This window comes from Eumetopias jubatus, unplaced genomic scaffold, assembly GCF_037043125.1.
Source record: "Eumetopias jubatus isolate StellerSeaLion01/CBP00866 unplaced genomic scaffold, mEumJub1_p1.0 scaffold_11, whole genome shotgun sequence".
Lineage (NCBI taxonomy): Eukaryota > Metazoa > Chordata > Mammalia > Carnivora > Otariidae > Eumetopias > Eumetopias jubatus.
In genome coordinates this window covers 321772-337988 of record NW_028274817.1, presented here as the reverse complement: position 1 = coordinate 337988, position 16217 = coordinate 321772, and the positions used below count along the sequence as shown (strand labels likewise).

At 60.6% G+C, this 16217-nt stretch overlaps 1 protein-coding gene across 2 annotated transcripts in view; it reads left to right on the top strand.

The window, feature by feature from the left end:
- Positions 1 to 16217, top strand: part of ATP2B3 (ATPase plasma membrane Ca2+ transporting 3) — a 63767-nt gene that overhangs the window by 24599 nt on the left and 22951 nt on the right. For both annotated transcript variants that reach the window (XM_028094347.2, XM_028094349.2), the window contains exons 6-17: positions 346 to 471; positions 3424 to 3465; positions 5028 to 5192; positions 5538 to 5752; positions 6392 to 6634; positions 7030 to 7271; positions 9542 to 9776; positions 11735 to 11914; positions 12039 to 12126; positions 12665 to 12771; positions 13779 to 13970; positions 15376 to 15589. In XM_028094347.2, coding sequence (XP_027950148.2) covers positions 346 to 471; positions 3424 to 3465; positions 5028 to 5192; positions 5538 to 5752; positions 6392 to 6634; positions 7030 to 7271; positions 9542 to 9776; positions 11735 to 11914; positions 12039 to 12126; positions 12665 to 12771; positions 13779 to 13970; positions 15376 to 15589 — 2049 coding nt within the window. The remainder of the gene's footprint in view (positions 1 to 345; positions 472 to 3423; positions 3466 to 5027; positions 5193 to 5537; positions 5753 to 6391; positions 6635 to 7029; positions 7272 to 9541; positions 9777 to 11734; positions 11915 to 12038; positions 12127 to 12664; positions 12772 to 13778; positions 13971 to 15375; positions 15590 to 16217) is intronic.

The window sequence follows — 16217 nt, the reverse complement described above, 5'->3', positions numbered from 1 at the left end:
ATATCCTGCCAAAAGCCCCCCCAGAGGGGTCAACATAGTGCCTGTGCTCCTCCCCGGCCCAGACACCCAAGAAGAGCCAGTGGGGGTCGTGTTCCCTTTCCAGAAGGCTTTGGCTTAGCGCGGTGTTTATCCCAGTGGCAAATGCAGCATGAAACAGGACAGAGAGGCTGGAGGCCCCAGGTGGGCCCTGCGAGGCCTCAGCCTAGGCTTAGGGTCAACATAGCTTCCGGGGGCCTCCAGACACCGAGTCCCTGCTTCTGGGATTCCTGCAAGAGAACCTGTAGGTGTTCAGCATGCCTCCCACCAGAGGTGCAAATGTCCGTCTTGGTTCCTCTGTGTTGCCAGGTACTCATGTCATGGAAGGTTCGGGAAGAATGGTGGTGACTGCCGTTGGTGTGAACTCCCAGACAGGCATCATCTTTACCTTGCTCGGAGCCGGTGGAGAGGAAGAGGAGAAGAAGGATAAGAAAGGTAAGGAAACAGTGACCTCCAGTTCCCAGTGCCGACGAGGGGCTGACCCTCGCCCTGTGCAGCCCGCTCTTCCTTCTTTCATCCCCTGCTGGCCTAATCCCCTACTCCAGCTCCAGCTCCAGGGAGAGTCAGCCCTCGGGGGTGGGAGGCTATACCCTCTCTTCTGATTCCTGCCGGGGGCCCCCTCTTCTGGGGCCAGCAGGTCGGGGGCCCCTCATTTCTGTGTAAGGCCAGCCTCCCTCGGGCAGCTATTCCCCGAAGGCTTTGGGAAGTGTGTGCCAGGGTAGGGGAAGTGCCCTGCCTGGGTAGGAATGGGGTTGGAGGGACAGGGGCCAGCCGCCTTGGCTTGGGAGAGTGCTTCGGGGACCTTGTGCCCACCCTTGGGTGTGCTCATTCCCCTTGGTAAGGTACTGAGGGCCCCGCCAACGTGGCAGCCAGGGAAATGTGGGGCATACAGCCAGAGACAGAGGGTTCCCAGGCAGAATGGACTGGACGCCCCAGAGGATGTCCAGGGCCAGAGGAAGCTGGGATGGGATGGGGGCCCTCACCCCAGGGGGAAAACAGTGTCAAGGGACAGATGTGTTCTGAGAGCCCAGCTCTGTAGCCACTCTGGCCTCCCTGGCACATGGCCATCCTGCTGCCTCCTCTTGCCGCGGCTCTGAGCCCCAGGCACGGCCAGTGTCTCCTTCCAGTCCTCAGGGCAGGTCTTACAAAACTACGGAGCAGTCCTCGGTGCCACCCCCACACCAGAGTCCCACTCCCAGAGTCAGGACCCCATTACCTTCTTTGATTCAGGCCTGCACCAGCTCACGACTCACCTTGCACTAACCTGGGTCTCCCCTCAGGCTGCTCCTGCAGTCCAGTCAGGTGGGAGCAGAATTTTCTAGATGTGTGCCTCTGAGAGAATTCACTCGGGTCCACTAGAAGTACAGAGAACCTGCACGTGTGTGGGGAAAGCGTGTGCCGAAAGCCTGCGGCCACCAGCCCCACCCCAGTCAGTCAGGGCCCCTAGACCCAGAAAACAGGCAACAAGGGGGCGGGTCAGCATAAGGAAGAATGTGCTAGTGTCCCCAGCCCTAGGCTACCCTGCTCCTGGAGGCGGTGAGAGAGAGGACTCAGATGACCAGCTATTGCCTAGAAGCTTCCATTGGCCCTGTCCACCTTTGCCACAGCAAGCCTCCTCTCCCTGCAGGGCTCAGCCTAATTGCTCTCCACAGTGAGCACAGTAGGGTCCCTAGGCAGGCGTGCGGGTGGGTAGGTCAGCCCTGGGCCTCCGTCGGGGCTGGGCCGGAGTCCCCATCCCTCTCTCCGGGGAAGCCTAGCTGAGTGCCTGGTGTTCCTCCATCGACACTGTGACTTAGGAGTCAGAGGGGGCACCTTCACCAGCGGGCTTCCTGGAGGAGGGGAACCCTGAGGGGGGGGCCCCAGAGGGGAGCGGAGCCGGCCAGGCTCTGGGGAGGGGCAGCAGCACCCACATTATTCCCCACCAAGGTCTCAGCCCAAGGCCCAGCTACTGCAATGGCCACGCCCAGCGCCTCCCCCCCGCCCCCCCCCCCGGCCCTTGTCCTCACCCTCGCTGCCTCTCAACCCCGTCCGTCAGCCCGGTGCCCCCAGTCCACCTGCTGCCCTCCGACCTGTTTCTTGCCTTTTGGCCTTGACTCCTAGTCACCTTTCTACTTGGGGTGTCCTTCCTCCCCCCTTTCCCCTCCCTCGGCTCCTGTCTTCCCCTTCCTGTAGTGCTCATCCCACAGCCCCCTCCCTCCCTCCAGAGGCCTCCCTGGGCCCTGTCTGCAGCCTCTGTCCTCTCTGGAGTTTTCAGCAATGACTCCTCACTGTGCTGTATTGTCACCGTGTTAGAGTCTACGGGTGTCTCCTCTGCCCCCAGAAATCTCCTTGCCCTCTGAACCTCCCCGCCCTCACAGAGGGACCAACCTACACCCCACTCCAGCTAGGAGGGGACCCCTCCCCGCTCCCTGGGACCCCCCAGACTAGACCCTACTGCCTAGGAGCCACCTGGCACCCTGTCTGCGTTCCTGGACGCCCAGTGACATGAGCTCTTGGGTGCTGGCTGACAGGTCAGCACACAAGCCCCTTCTGCCCCCCAGGTCAGTCATTTCTGGATCCTGGGCCAGCAGTGGTGTGGCTCCGAAAAGAGCTCCTTGACCTGATGCCCCACCCATGATGCCCTGGGAAAGATGAGGCCAGAGGAGCTGGGTGCAGAGCCTGACCCTGAGCACAGTGCTAGACTCACCGCCTTGGAAGCCACTCACTGCCACAGTCCCCAACACCCGGCTGCGGGCTTTGTGGTGGCAGAGCACGTTCATGAATGGCCACCCCCCACAGGTCCACCTGGGGCCCAGCGCATTCCACGCCCCTGTCCTCCCTCCAGTGCTAGGTGCCCAGCACCCAGGCGGGCACCGGAAGCTGGCAGGCTTCTAGAGTCTCGCTCCTTTGTCCCTCCAAAGCCCTCATAGAGCTAACTGCTGGCTGTGCGGCAGAGAGCTGACCTCTAGGCCAGTGGGGGCTAGGGACCACCGAGGTAAACGGCTCGTGCTGCTTCTGGGGACAATGCACATCGCAGCTTGGGGGCCCGGCTCAAGGTAGCAGAGCTGGGACCAGACACCCGGCCGCTCTAACTCCCCATGGTGGCAGCCTTTTTGGAAACCTCCCACTGCTGGCCGTGCATGACCCACGGTTTGTCCGGGGCTGGCTTTGAGGGTTCGCTGGAGGGCTGGGGACTCGGTCTGGAAGCCCAGAGTGTGGCGCCCATTTGCCAAGAGGTGGTCACAGGGCATCAGAGGATGCCTGGGGGGTCTGGAGCCCTCCCCCGCTCCCCGCTTTCCACCGTGCTCTCTGGGCTCGCTGTCTGTGTCCCCCTTGTCCTGTGTGCATGTGCCAGGACCGTGTGGATGTTCTCAAGTCTTCGCGTCTGTCATTCCTCTTCCGTTGTAGGCAAGCAGCAGGATGGGGCGATGGAGAGTAGCCAGACCAAAGGTAATGCGCGCCCTGTGCTCAGGGTGGGGGGGGGAGGGTGTGGCAAGGGTGGGGGGGCCGCCCGCCTCAGTTGCAGGAGCAGCACCCAGAGAGCAGGTGAGTGGGGCCGGGGGTGCCCATCTGCAGACCCTGCCAGAAGTCCGCAGAGATCACCTGTGAGCGGGCTTCCTGGTGAGGAGACTGAGGCTCAGGCCTGTGGGTGTCCCAGTTCAGCTGGACCTTTGAGGCAGGGTGACTGGGTGGCCATCTGACACCTGCTCTCCTCTCAGCCCGCATGCCTGGTAGGTGCTGCTACTCCGTGAGGGGATGAGGGTTCATCAGTGGTCAGGTGCAGGTGCTGGGGATGCAAAGGTAGATAAAGTGTGGTCCCGGCTGTCAGGAAGGTCACGGTGCAGACACACAGACCCAGGGGCAAGACTCAAGTGCATTGTGGGGCCCGGGGGCCCAGAGACTAAGACAGGCTCAGACAAGGCAACTGGAGTTCAGAGGATAGCGAAGGTGGGGTCAGGGGGCCGGCCCGATGGCCGTGGTCCCGGGCAATCGCTGGGGCACACGGCTGCAGTGGCCCAGCTGGGTGGGGGATGGAGTACCACTGAGGCCGTGGGTTCTGGCTTGAGGCCCCTGGGGCAAAGAAGCCATCGGTGAGTGGTCTCAGGCAGCCGAGGGGAGGAGGCTCGGGTGGGAAGACCGGAAGCGATAAGGAGCAGCTGACACAGTGGCGTGGCGGGAGGCATACAGGGGTGCTGTCAGGAGCGCCAAGAGCCCCACTGTGTGGGGCCAAGGGTGGTGACGGAGAAGGATGAGTGGTGGGGTCGGGTGCCCCCTCCGCGTGGGGGATGGACAGGATTACACAGGGTGCAGCTGGAGACTCCCCAGTCTTCGGAGTGTGTGAGGTGCCAAGTGACAGAAGAGGGGTGGGGGGTATGCCACCACCACGTCGGGGCAGCATGAAGGGTGCAGGACCCCCTGGGGGAGCCGTGAGGGGGCCACCGGCTCCAGACCGAGAGCAAAGAGGCAGCCAGAGGAGAGTAGCGAAGGCCCCATGAGGAGAGAGAGGTGCAAGGCTTGCCCGGGGGTGCACGCATGGTGAGCTGGGGCCTTGCTGGAAGTCAGGGCACCCACTCGAGAGGCTGCTGGGAGAGCAGACAGCCTAAGCAGGGAGCAGGGGAGAAGAGTGCAGGGGCTTCTTAGGCCTCCTGAGGAGAGCAGGGAGGTGTCTAGGACACCAGTGCGCCAGTGGGTCAGCTCAAGATTCTGGAACGTTCCCTGGGCCCCAGGCCTCTGTCAGGTATCAAGATTTGGGGCCTTATGTCTGTGTGCCCAAGTTACTTTGCCCTGAGAGGCCCCAAGAGAACCGCGTCTGCCCTGGCCGGGACAGCCCTGCAGCCTCCCACCCATATCAGGAGGGCCTGGGCCTCTGCTGAGGGGAGAGGAGGGGGGGGGGAGAGCCCCTCAGAAGTCAGAGAACTCCCCGGAGCCCTGTTTCCTCTCACAGAGCGTGAAAGCCCCTTGTAGCTGCCACCTGGGCCCTAACCTTGGCTGTGGGGTTCCTCTGTGTGCAGCTAAGAAGCAGGACGGGGCAGTGGCCATGGAAATGCAGCCCCTGAAGAGCGCTGAGGGCGGGGAGATGGAGGAACGGGACAGGAAGAAAGCCAGCGTGCCCAAGAAGGAGAAGTCGGTCCTGCAGGGCAAGCTCACCAAGCTGGCCGTGCAGATTGGGAAAGCAGGTGGGGCCACCACTGGGCGCGGAGACGCTGGGCTCCCGGGCACCGGGCCGGGCTCTGGAAAGCAAGTGGGAGCGGGAAAGGGACGGTACAGGCCGTGTGGGCCAGGCAGCCAGGGGACCCACCCGGGGCCGGCGGTGGCCATCAGAGTCTGGTGCAGTCCCCAGTCAGGGAGCGCAGGTTCCCAACGTCCCGCAAGGCTGGGCCAGGGGAGTGGCGCCCCCGCCTCAGCCTCCCTTACGTCTGCCTCGCTCTTGCTCTCTCCCTCCCGCACCCCGCTCACTCCCCATCCTGCCCCCCCGCCCCCCCCCCCCCCCCCGCCGTCTGTGGCTCCTGTGGCCCCGGCAGGACTGGTCATGTCTGCCATCACTGTCATCATCCTGGTCCTCTACTTTGTGATTGAGACCTTCGTCGTCGACGGCCGGGTGTGGCTGGCGGAGTGCACGCCCGTCTATGTGCAGTACTTTGTGAAGTTTTTCATCATCGGCGTCACTGTGCTGGTTGTGGCCGTCCCGGAGGGCCTGCCTCTGGCTGTCACCATCTCCTTAGCTTACTCTGTCAAGGTAATGATAATACACGCGATAGGAAGGAGAATCCCTTGATACCAGGATCCAGACCCGGAAACTGGACTTCGAAGCCATTAAGCAACTTGGCGTGACAAGGACTGGCGAAAATTTGGGATCAGTCAGGGGAAGTGGCAGGGGGGCTGAGCAAGGGAGCAGTGAGATGAGCTGGAAAGCAGGCAGGCGGTGGGTTAGACCTGGCATCTGCAGGATGAGGGCGGGAAGTTGAGGGTGCTGGCGTCACTTGCAGAAGTGTGTTGCAGGGGGCAAATGGGTGATCAGGACAGGGCTGAGGACACCGGGAGACAGTGGGTGGCAGGTGGCTGACACTGGGGCTGATCTGAGAGGGGGCCACGGGAGGCCCCAGGTGAGCTCCGGGGAGAGCGGCTGCCCAGAGTTGACCGCTTGGCCTGTCTGATGAGAGTCCTCCCATCCCGCAGCCCCTCCAAGCGGTGCCTCTGGGCACTGCTGTCAGCCCGTCAGCCCAGGGGTGAGGACGTGTGCCAGCTGACTGAGGCCCCCTGGCAGGGCCGAGCAGAGGCACACACGACATGCTGACGACCTCTTGCTCCCCTACCCCGTGGGCCAAGCTTTCTGAGGACAGCTGGTGACCCAAGCCCCCATCCCTGCCCTTTACAGAAAATGATGAGGGACAACAACCTGGTCCGTCACCTGGATGCCTGTGAGACCATGGGCAACGCCACCGCCATCTGCTCAGACAAGACGGGCACACTCACCACCAACCGTATGACCGTGGTCCAGTCCTACCTCGGGGACACCCACTACAAAGAGGTTCCAGCCCCCAGCATCGTGACCCCCAAGATCCTCGACCTCCTGGTCCACGCCATCTCCATCAACAGTGCCTACACCACCAAAATACTAGTGAGCAGAGAGCGGGCTGCAGGCTGGGCCAAGCTGGGGCGCATGGAGGAAGGGGGCCAGGCCAGAGATTGCCGCGGAGCTGTCACCAGGGCCTCTCTCGGCTCCCTTGAGGACCTTTGGCCAGAGATACGGGGGTCTCTGGGATGCTGGTCGGCCTCCACCTCATCTCTGGACTCCTGTCCTGGCTGCTGGGCAAGACCTGCAGCTTCTGGAAACCCTTCCAAGCCCAGTGCATGGTGGCAAGCCTGCCCATCTTGTCCCCGTGGAGGCCGTCCTCGGCTCCCAGCCACCACACCCTAGAGACAAGGTGGCCGCAGCCAGGCAGGGGGCCCCGGGCCCAGCAAGGAGGGTAGACTCGGGCCCCCTGTGCCATGCTGCTTCTCCTTGCCTCACAGCCTCCAGAGAAGGAAGGCGGTCTCCCACGCCAAGTGGGCAACAAGACCGAGTGTGCTCTGCTGGGCTTTGTCCTGGACCTGAAGCGGGACTTCCAGCCTGTGCGGGAGCAGATTCCAGAAGATAAGCTTTACAAAGTCTACACCTTCAACTCGGTCCGCAAGTCCATGAGCACGGTCATCCGCATGCCTGACGGCGGCTTCCGCCTCTTCAGCAAGGGCGCCTCGGAGATCCTGCTGAAAAAGTGAGCGGGCCCCGAGGGCCAGCCTAAGGGCCAGGTGCCCCGGAGGCTGGCGGCCAGCCACACAATGTGGGCTTCCAGGGTCACTATCGCGGTAAAGTAGACGTAACGTCAAATTGGCCACGTTAATCCCTTGAAAACGTACTGCGTGGCGGCACTGAGTATGTCCCCAGAGTTGTGCACTGTCGCTGCGCTTGCAGAACGTTCTCATCACCCCCCAAAGGAAACCCCGTCCCCATTAAACAGCCACTCCCCCCTCCCCTCCCCAGCCCCTGACATTCTCCGGACGTGCCTGTCATGGAATCATACAACGTATGGCTTTTATTGAGCATAGCGTTGTCCAGGCTCATCCACGTCGTAGTGCAGATTGGTGCTTTGTTCCTTCTTGTGGCAGAATAATATTCCATTGTGTGGACAGACCACGCTTTCTGTATCTCTTCATCCTCTGACAGTCCCTTGGCTTATTCCCACCTTTTGGCTCCTGTGAATCATGCTGCCATGAACAGGGGTGTGCACGTTTTTGTTTGAATACATGTTTTCAGTGCTCTTGGGCATATATCCTAGGCGTGGAAAGTGCTGGGTCCTATGAGAGCATAGTTTCACTTTTTCAAGGCACGAGGGCTCCTGCTTCTCCTCATTCTCACCAGCGTGTGTTAATCTGTTTATTATTACGATGACGATGATGATGATGGTTATAGCCAACCCTAGGGGACGTGAACTGGGCTCTCACGGTGGCTGTGTTTGCACTTCCCTGACGACTAGTGATGTCGGCACCTTTCCACGCCCTCACTGGCCATTTGTGTGTCTTCTTTGGAGAAAAGCCTATTCAAATCCTTTGCTCATCTTTGATTTGAGTTGTTGTTTTGTTGTTTTGGGGGGTTTTTTGTTGCCGAGCTCTAAGAGCTCTCACTGTATGCCAGATACTAGAAGCTTAACGCATCCGATTTGTAAATATCTTCTCCCTCCCTGTGGGCTGTCTTTTCACTCTCTTGATTGCTTTCTTTTTTTTTGTTTTTTTTCTTTTCACCCCCTTGATTCATCCCTGGATGCACAAGTCATCATTGGAAGTTTATCCCTTTATTTCTTGTGTCGCTTGTGTAGGGTTTCTGTTAGAGGTGATGAAAATGTTTTAAAATTGACTGTGGTGACAGTTGCACATCTCTGTACATTTTAATTGGACAAATTGTGTGGTGTGTGAATTATATCCCAATAAAGCTGTTATAAAAAAAAAACTGAATGGGGGGAGCACCCCATCCCCCCAAGTCCCCATCCTCCTGCCTTGCCCACCTGGCTCCTCACTTCCCGCAGAGCCACCTTCTAAGACACGGATGTTCTCCCCCAAAACTCTGCCCAGACACAGACTCCCCGGGTGCAAAGGCCACCTCCCCCCTGAAGCTGTCCTGCCGTATCCTGGCTGGATTGGGAGGCCTCAGCCCTCTTTCCGTGCTTCCCTTCTCCTCTGGCTAAAAGCCCGATTTCTGTAGTAGGGCTGTGGTTCTGCTCTTTGCTGGCATGTGAACGTCAAGTTACTCCCCTGCCGGAGCCTCAGTTTCCTCCTACACGGAGACAACACAAACACTTACCTCCTAGGAAAGTTGTGAGACTTACATGAGTGAATCCACAAAAAGGCGCTCTCCTCGCCTACACAAGTCTCTGAGTTTCCGGCTCCTGGGGCTGCCAGGACAAAGGGCCATAAACCTGATGGCTTAAAAACTGAGAAACCTGTTTTCTCACAGTTCTGGAGTCCAGAAGTCCACAGCTGAAGGTGTGGGCAGGCCCGTGCTGCCTTCGGAGCTGCTGGAGGAGGCTCCTTCCTTGTCTCTTGCAGCTTCTGGTGATTGCCAGCAGTCATTTGGGTCCCTTGGCTTGTAGATGTGTCACCCCCATCTCTGCCGGCATCCTCACATTGCCCTGTCCTCATGTGTGTCTGTGTCTCGATGTGTGCTCTTCTCTTTTTATAAGGACACCAGTCATTGGATTAAGGGCCCACCGTACACCAGTATGGCCCCATCTTAACTTTGCAACAACCCTATTTCCAAATCAAGTCACAATCTGAGGTTCTGGGAAGATCGCGAAGCGGCAGGGGGGTGGGGGGGAGTGGGGGGCGGCGCAGACACTGTTTGGGCCCCGCAGAAGCAGAACGCCTCCTTCCCCAAGAAGCCTCCCCGCCACACAGGATGGAGGGCTCACACCGATGCCTGCTGATTCTCTCAGCACGTCCAGCTCCCCTTGCCTCATTGGCACCAACTCGAGTTGCTCTGTCCCCACCCCAGGTGCACCAACATCATAAACAACAATGGTGAGCTGCGTGGCTTTCGCCCTCGGGACCGGGACGACATGGTGAAGAAGATCATCGAGCCCATGGCGTGCGACGGCCTCCGCACCATATGTATTGCCTACCGGGATTTCTCTGCCGCTCAGGAGCCCGACTGGGACAATGAGAACGAGGTCGTGGGCGACCTCACCTGCATAGCCGTCGTGGGCATCGAGGACCCTGTGCGGCCCGAGGTAGCCACCCACTTGTCCGTGAGCAGCCCAGGTTGTTGGATGGGTGAAGGGGCAGCCCTGCTTCCCACCTGGCCTCCACAGCATGGCCCCTTTCTCCTGCCTTCCCTGCTACCACACTACTTCCTGCCGGAGTCCAGAAAGGTCAGGAAACGTGGGCAAGGGCAGGGCCTCGGGGTCCTTCAGATCAGACCTCCCGAGCACACTCGATCCCCCTTGCCCTCCCGCCCTTGCACCCGCCCAGGGCCTCCAGGCCTGGCTCATGCTCTGCCTCCACCAGGTGAGAGACGGCGTCAGTAGAACCTCGACGGCTGTGACCCCCGCAGGACTGATGGACTGGAGAGAGGGGCAAGGGAGAGGGAAGAGTCAGGCGCCGCCCCCAGGGCTCTGGTTCAGAGACGCGGGTGGATGGCAGTGCCATCACTGGCCTGGGAGTCCCAGGGGACCCAGGTTTGGGGGGCAGGGTGCAGTCCTCGGTCAAGGGTTTGGTTGGGGCTGGGTGAGGTTTGGGACCTCCCCATAGAGATGTCAAGTGGGTAGGTAGCTGTAGGAGTGGAGCGCTCAAAGCGGAAGGTCCTGGCAGGAGAGATTCCAGAAGCATCCTTATGTGAGTGATGTCACAGGGTGAGTGTCCAGCTAGGACAGATGTGGGAGGAGCCTTCAAAGAGACTTGAAGGAAGGGTCCAGTGGCACCCACCTCATGTCAGAAGCAGGGCCACCCTGATCCTGCTGATTAGCCTGGACGCATGTATGTGTATGAGCTGCCCTTAGGGTTGCTGACATGAGGAAGGAGACACTCCTGGGCCCTCCTTCGGGGGACGGGTCTTCATTCACACACTGGATCGGGTACCAAAGACCGTCGGTTCAAAAGTCAGTGCTTGCTACATCCAGACCGTCCGTGACAGCGCACCCCTGTGTTCTGAGGAGACTGGAAGCCTGCCTGGGAGGACGCAGATGGCAGCAGAGGGGAAGGGAGAGACTCCCAGCCAGGGGGACAGGTCTAGCTAAAGTGGACAGTGGGAGAAGCAGCCCAGGAGAGAGGATGCTGCTGTGGGTGACGGGGCCACGCCAGTGGACCTTTCCCTTCATCAGACCAGGAAGAAACTGAGGCACAGAGGAGGAGGCCTGTGTCCACCCAGTGAAGCCGAGCCATAAAGCTGGCTGGCGTTTGATGCTGCTCCGAGGGTGGTGGGTGTCAGAATGTCTCACAGACCCAGGAGGGCAGCGTGCCTGTACTCCCAGGACCCTGAGCCTGCCCCCGCTTCCACCTCAGCTACTTGTCCACTTGCTCCATTTCCCCTAATGAGTAGGGAGAGTGCCTTCTCGCGTGAAACCTACGGCTCTAGGTGTCCCGGGTTTTAGATTGTTGTAGACAGGAGCAGGGTGCGGGGGTGGGGTGGGGGGGGCAAGCGAGAGGTGCCCGGAGCTTGGCCACAAGCCCGTTGACGGCCAGGAGCCTGCCCCAAAGGGACAGGCCTGCCGTCAGCTTTGCCATCTGGCAGGGTAGCTGGGGACAGAGGTTCCTTTCTCGTTTTTCCAGAGCTCACTGACACAGCCACCTTGCCAGCCAGCCTGGTAAGCAGGGCCACCCCTGGCTCAGCAGCTCTGGAGCTCCGTCTCGCAGCGGAAAATGAGGTTGATGGAGCTGGGTGATTTCTATGGTCACCTTTCCAGACACGACTCCAGTGGCGCCCCTCGACAGCGTACAAGTGGCCAGTGCCTTCTCCCAGCCTTACTCGTGGCGTCGGGGCCCGGGTCCGAGTCGTCGCTGGCCCTGGGGCCCAGCACAATGCAGGAGGCCCCCAGGGGTGGGGAGGGTGCTGAGGGGATGAAGGACAAGCCACTTTCCCCCACAGATACCGTTCACAGGGACCACAGTGGGGGGGGAGGGTGCTGCAGACCTGGATGGAGGAAATGCGCCTTGCCTCAGTGGCTGCACCCATCTCTCTCATCTCTTCCAGGTCCCTGAAGCTATCCGCAAATGCCAGCGTGCTGGCATCACGGTGCGCATGGTGACCGGGGACAACATCAACACAGCCCGGGCCATTGCGGCCAAGTGTGGCATCATCCAGCCTGGGGAGGACTTCCTGTGCCTGGAGGGGAAGGAGTTCAACCGGCGCATCCGCAATGAGAAAGGCGAGGTAGGCCTGGGCTCCGCTGCCCTCCCACCTCAGTCCAGGGTTCTGGCGGTTTCTCCCCCCGCCCCACCTCTGCTCAGCAGCCCCCATCCAGGCTCTGCAGCATCTGTGTGCTTCCCCCTCCCAGATAGAACAGGAGCGTCTGGACAAGGTGTGGCCCAAGCTGAGGGTCCTCGCCCGATCGTCTCCCACCGACAAACATACTCTGGTCAAAGGTAATGGAGCTTGCCCACTGCTGCTCGCCCCCGCCCCTGCCCCCGCCCCTGCCCGGGGTGCCATGCCACTGGCTGGGTGTGGTCTGCCCCCAGACTCCCGATGCCAAGCTCCAGGGCCTGCCTAGGAAGTGGGGTCCCGGGCTGGAGATGTGCTGCGGGTGGACATGGCCCTGAACATGAACTTCAGGAAAATGGCGGTGGTGATGGCCGACATGCCAGGGCCCACCCCTCCGCATCTCTGGGCTAATGACACGAGTGGGAGACGCCTCTCGTTGTAACAGATAGGGAAACTGAGGCCTTCGAGTCACACAGTGCTGAGCCCCTGCCTTCCACCCAATCACCACCACGTGTCATCTCGCCGGGTGATGGGCCAGGGCAGGAGGAGGGGAGCGGGGACTTCACCGCAAAGGCGACCAAAGCACAAGGGGATTGGGGGCAGTGGGCGCAGGCGCAATCCCGAAGGGTTTCCTGAGTCAAGCAGTCGCCCACAGCCCCCAGGCAGGAGCCCAGGGCACAGGCGCCCCACTCTGCATTCCAGGGATCATCGACAGCAGCACTGGCGAGCAGCGGCAGGTGGTGGCCGTGACCGGGGACGGCACCAACGACGGGCCAGCCCTCAAGAAGGCAGATGTGGGCTTTGCCATGGTAAGCCACCCAGTGCCGACCTGGCTCAGCACACCACGTAGGGTCTTGTGTCTCAAGGACATCAGCTCCATGCAGAAAGGTGGGAGCTAGTGCTAAGGCCTCTCTCACCTCCTGGCCTCTCGGGCCTCCACAGGCATTTGGTGACAGTGGGGCCTGTTGTGCACCTGCCTCAGCCAGTCCCGGTCCAGTCTCAGCGAACCGCAGCCCCAAGTGTGATGACTGGAGCCCCTCCCCCCCCCCCGCCCCAATGAGCTTGTCCTCTGTGTTTCTCTCCTGTTGCTTATATGGAGCTAAGTTATTTCTGTAAACCCTCGCCCTGCTGCCCAGGAGCCCGGCCCTGGCACCACAGCCTTCTAGAGTGAGCTCTGCAGAAACCCAGTGAGCCCCTTTCCCCACCTACCACTAAGGAGCACCTGCGCTCTGCCACAGTGACGGTAGCCCACCACGGGCAGGCGCCAGGGGCCCAGGCCAGTCCTGCCCAGGAGCACCGGGCTGAGCTGCACGGGACCCAGCCTCAGGGCGGCAGACGGGGTGTGCAGCTTTGCGCGGCTGTGGCTGTCCCTGCGGCAGGGGCTTTGAGCACCGAGGATGGAGGAGGGCCTCCTCCAGGCACCCGTGTGTGGCCCGGGAAGACCTGTGCTTGCTCTGCCGAAGGCACCCCCCGCCCCCGGACTCATGGAGCTCCCATCTAGCAAGCCGCTCTAGCATGCTGGCAGTGGACGGAAGCCTGGTGGTGGCCACGTGGTGGCAGCCGGGCCTTGTACCTGAGGCCACATTGGTGGCCACGGTGGTGTGGCCTCCTCTTTGTCTATGAGCAAAGACCCTTAGCTTGCCCTGAGACAACCTGCCACCTGGAGTGGGAGGTCACGTCGGATGAAACAAGGTCTGTTTCTAGCTGCTGGGGAGCCTCGTTTGGAAGGCCAGCTGGGCGGTAAGCCCCGGTGGGTTTAGTCTTCAAGGGGGCTGGGGAAAGGGCCCGTGGACACTGCGTGTGTGCCCCCCCCCAGGGCATCGCAGGGACTGACGTGGCCAAGGAGGCCTCTGACATCATCCTGACCGATGACAACTTCACCAGCATCGTCAAGGCAGTCATGTGGGGCCGTAACGTCTACGACAGCATCTCCAAGTTCCTGCAGTTCCAGCTGACCGTCAACGTGGTGGCCGTGATCGTGGCCTTCACGGGTGCCTGCATTACTCAGGTGGGCACTGGGGACCGCCGTGCCCGAGGAAGACCCCGGGCTCTCCTTTCCGCAAGCCTTGGGGCCTGCGGGAGGCAGCCGGTTTCCGGGGCCCCTCCTGCCTCACGCGCCCGGAGCCTGGTGTGGAGAGCCAGCCCAGGAGACCCCACTCCCATGAGTGTGTGGGCCACGAGCGCCCGCCCAGGGGCTCGGCCGTGAGAGCCAGGTCTTTACTTTGTTGCATGTTTTTTTTTGTTTTTAATTGAAATAAAAATCACATACCAAAACCTTCGCCATTTGAGAGTAGACACACTTCAGTGGCATTTCATACATTCACAGTGTGTGCAGACCACTGGCTCTGTCTCGTTTCTGAACGTTTTCATCGCCCCTAAGAAGACTCCATCCCCAGTAGCAGCCGCTCCCCATCCCCCTCCCCCCAGTCCCTGGCACCCGCGGATCTGCTTTCTGTCTTTACAGACTTACCCATTCTGGAACATTCCATGCAGATGGAATCAAATAACATGTGGTCTTTTGTGTCTGGCACATTTCACTCAGCATCGTGTTTTCAAGGTCCATCCGTGTTACAGCATGGATCCATCGTATGGAGAGACATTTGTCCCTTCCTCCATCGGTGGGCATTTGGGTCATTTCCACCTTTTGGTGACTGTGAATAACACTGCTGTGAGCATGCGTGTACAAGTCTTTGTGGGGGGAAGTGCTGCTCCTTTCGAGGAGCCTCATCCCCGTTTTCAATAGTCCAATGCTCCCCGTTAGTGAGGGTCCAGGATTTGTCTCCCTTTGAAAGGTTTTTTTAATGGAGATAAAATTCACATCACGATAGCCATTTGAAAGCGCATAGCTCAGTGACACTCAGTACATTCACAATGTTGTGCCCACTAAAGCTGGCACCCCCCCCGCCCCTTGCCTTGCCCCAGCTCCTGACACCCACTCCACCTGCTCTCTGTCAGTTCTGGAAGTTTCATAGGAATGGAATCATACAGCATGTGGCCCTTTGTGTCTGCCTTTTGTGAGGCTGATTTCTAACCGACTCAGAGGCGATGAGGAGAAGGAAGGTGCAGGGCAGACCCCCTGGGTGTGGGAGGTCAGGCGAGCACCCATCGCAGTCTGGGGCAACACACGGGCTCGTGAACCTCCTGCTGACAATTGGGGCCACACCTTCTAGATCACTGCCACCAGGTGCGAGAAGGGAGACTGGCAACATTTTAAGAGCAGGAATCTGAAAGTGCGGCGAAAACTCGCTGCGAACCTTAACAACAGGGATGGGGGATGTCACGGTTTTCTGGGAAGGGCGGATTCGCTGCGAGTCTGTGCCAGTGACGCCGCCCCCCAGCTGAGTTTCTGCCGGGGAGCGGTGCGCCAGGGCGCTTCCTGGCCCCACGTGAGGATGACTGCCTCCTCTCCACAGGACTCTCCTCTCAAAGCCGTGCAGATGTTGTGGGTGAACTTGATCATGGACACATTTGCCTCTCTGGCCCTGGCGACGGAGCCACCCACCGAGGCGCTGCTGCTGCGGAAACCGTACGGCCGGGACAAGCCCCTGATCTCGCGCACCATGATGAAGAACATCCTGGGCCACGCGGTGTACCAGCTCACCATCATCTTCACACTGCTGTTCGTCGGTAGGTCCGCCCTGGGGCACGCTGCACGGCGGCCGGCTCGCAGGCTCAGACCCTGTCTGGCCGTGGAAGGGACGGATGAGCACTAGGAACCCAGTTCCCCGTGAGGACCACCCCGCCCTCCCCTCCCTGCTGTCCCTCTCTGGGTGTGCCCCGGCGAGGGGTCACAGGCCCCCCCCCCCCCCCGCCAAGCAGCTGAGAAACTGTCCACTGCTCCCAGACCCAGATCACAGCCATCTGTCCGTGCACCCCATGACCATTTCTCCAGGGGACAACAACCATGATCAGGAGAGAGGTGGGGGGAGGGGGGAGGACGAGGGGGAGGAGAAAGCAAGGCAGTAGAAGGTAAAGCAGAGGACAGGAAGGAGAGGCCGGAGGAAAGAAGGGAGAAGGGGGAGGAGGGAAGGGAGGTACTGAGGGTCAGGAAGCAAGAAGGAGGCGAGGGCAGGAAGAGAAGGCAGTTGGCTGGCCTTGTTGGTGTTTGTGGCCCCTCTCCCTTAGGTCAGGGCACTCTCGGCAGGCCGCCGGTGCCGTCCTCCAGGACAGCGTTTGCTGACAGACAGGAGTCACGGTGTGGGGGGGACCCCACAAATGTCAGGATCGCGGGTGGGGAGAGGGTTCCTCAGCGGGC